The following is a 1,625-nucleotide window of genomic DNA, read 5'->3' on the forward strand; positions in this document are numbered from 1 at the left end:
TGTTTTAGGGAGTCTTTTGAGGTGGTTTTGGGGTGGTTTTGGGGCTGTTTTTAGGATGTTTTTGGGGGTGGTTTTGGGGTGTTTTTGGGAGTCCTTTTGGGGGTGTTTTTGGGGTGTTTTAGGATGTTTTTGGGGGTAGTTTTGGGGTGTTTTTGGGAGTCTTGGGGTGTTTTTGGGGCTGTTTTTAGGATGTTTTTGGGGGTGGTTTTGGGGTTGTTTTTAGGATGGTTTTAGGATGTTTTTGGGGGTGTTTTTGGGATGCTTTTTGTGGCTGTTTTTGGGGGCATTTTTGGGAAGGGATTTTCGGCTGTTTTGGGGGCGTTTTTGGAAGTGGTTTTGGGGTGGTTTTGGTAGGGTGTTTTTGGGGGTAGTTTTTGGGGCTGTTTTTAGGATGTTTTTAGGATGTTTTTGGGGATGTTTTTAGGATGTTTTTACGACGTTTGGGATGCTTTTTGTGGCTGTTTTCGGGGGCATTTTTGGAGGGGATTTTCAGCTGTTTTTGGGGCTGTTTTGGGGGATTTTTGGGGTGGTCCTGGCAGTGTTTTTTGGGGTGATTTGGGGTTTTTTCACGAGCCCCTCCCCACATCCTTCTCCCCTACTCCAGGACGGGCGGCTGCTGCAGGAGTTCAACAAAATTGAGCCTCCCCTGATCTTCGAGTGCAACCAGGCCTGCACCTGCTGGAGGAGCTGCAAGAACCGCGTGGTGCAGAGCGGCATCAAGTGCGGCCCCAAAAACCCCACAAATGCCCCCAAAATCCCCAGTTTTTCCCCATTTTCGAACCCCAGAATTTCCCATTTTTCCCCCATTTGGAACCGCTAAAATTTCCATTTTTTTTCCTTTTTGGAGCACCAAAAATTCCCATTTTTTCTCCTTTTTCGAACCCCTAAAATTCCCATTTTTCCCCCATTTCGAACCCCTAAAATTCCCATTTTTTCCCCATTTTTGAACTCCAAAAATTCCCATTTTTCTCCTTTTTGGAACCCCAAAAATTCCCATTTTTTCCCCATTTTTGAACTCCAAAAAATTCCCAATTTTCTCCTTTTTGGAACACCAAAAATTCCCTTTTTTTCTCTTTTTTGGACTCCTAAAATTCCCATTTTTCCCCTTTTTGGAACCCCAAAATTCCCATTTTTCCCCATTTTTGAACTCCAAAAATTCCCATTTTTCTCCTTTTTGGAACCCCAAAATTCCCATTTTTTTCCCCATTTCAGATCCCTAAAATTCCCATGTTTCTCCTGTTTTGTACTCCAAAATTCCCATTTTTTCCCCATTTCGGATCACTAAAATTTCCATTTTTTCTCCTTTTTGAAACCCCAAAAATTCCCATTTTTTCCCCATTTTTGAACTCCAAAAAATTCCCAATTTTCTCCTTTTTGGAACACCAAAAATTCCCATTTTTCCCCTTTTTTAAACCCCTAAAATTTCCATTTTCCCCCCATTTTTGAACCCCAAAATTCCCATTTTCCCCCCCCCCATATTGGAACCTCTAAAATTCCCATTTTTCCCCCATTTTCAAACCCCAAAAATTCCCATTTTTTCCCCTTTTTGAAACCCCTAAAATTCCCATTTCCCCCCCCCCATTTCTTCCCCCCAAAATCCCCATTTTTGCCCCCTTTTTTTACCT

The 1,625-nt window shown here is 42.6% G+C and overlaps 1 protein-coding gene across 1 annotated transcript in view; it reads left to right on the forward strand.

Moving 5' to 3' along the window:
* Nucleotides 1-424: 424 nt before the first annotated feature.
* The window catches only part of LOC108448678 (histone-lysine N-methyltransferase EHMT2-like), a gene marked incomplete at its 5' end in the record, with an annotated part of 2,391 nt that continues 1,190 nt past the window's right edge, over nucleotides 425-1,625 (forward strand). The window contains one exon of the mRNA XM_017742436.1: nucleotides 425-720. Coding sequence (XP_017597925.1) covers nucleotides 425-720 — 296 coding nt within the window. The remainder of the gene's footprint in view (nucleotides 721-1,625) is intronic.

Source organism: Corvus brachyrhynchos, unplaced genomic scaffold (assembly GCF_000691975.1).
Source record: "Corvus brachyrhynchos isolate BGI_N302 unplaced genomic scaffold, ASM69197v1 scaffold1998, whole genome shotgun sequence".
In the NCBI taxonomy this organism is placed as follows: Eukaryota; Metazoa; Chordata; class Aves; order Passeriformes; family Corvidae; genus Corvus; species Corvus brachyrhynchos.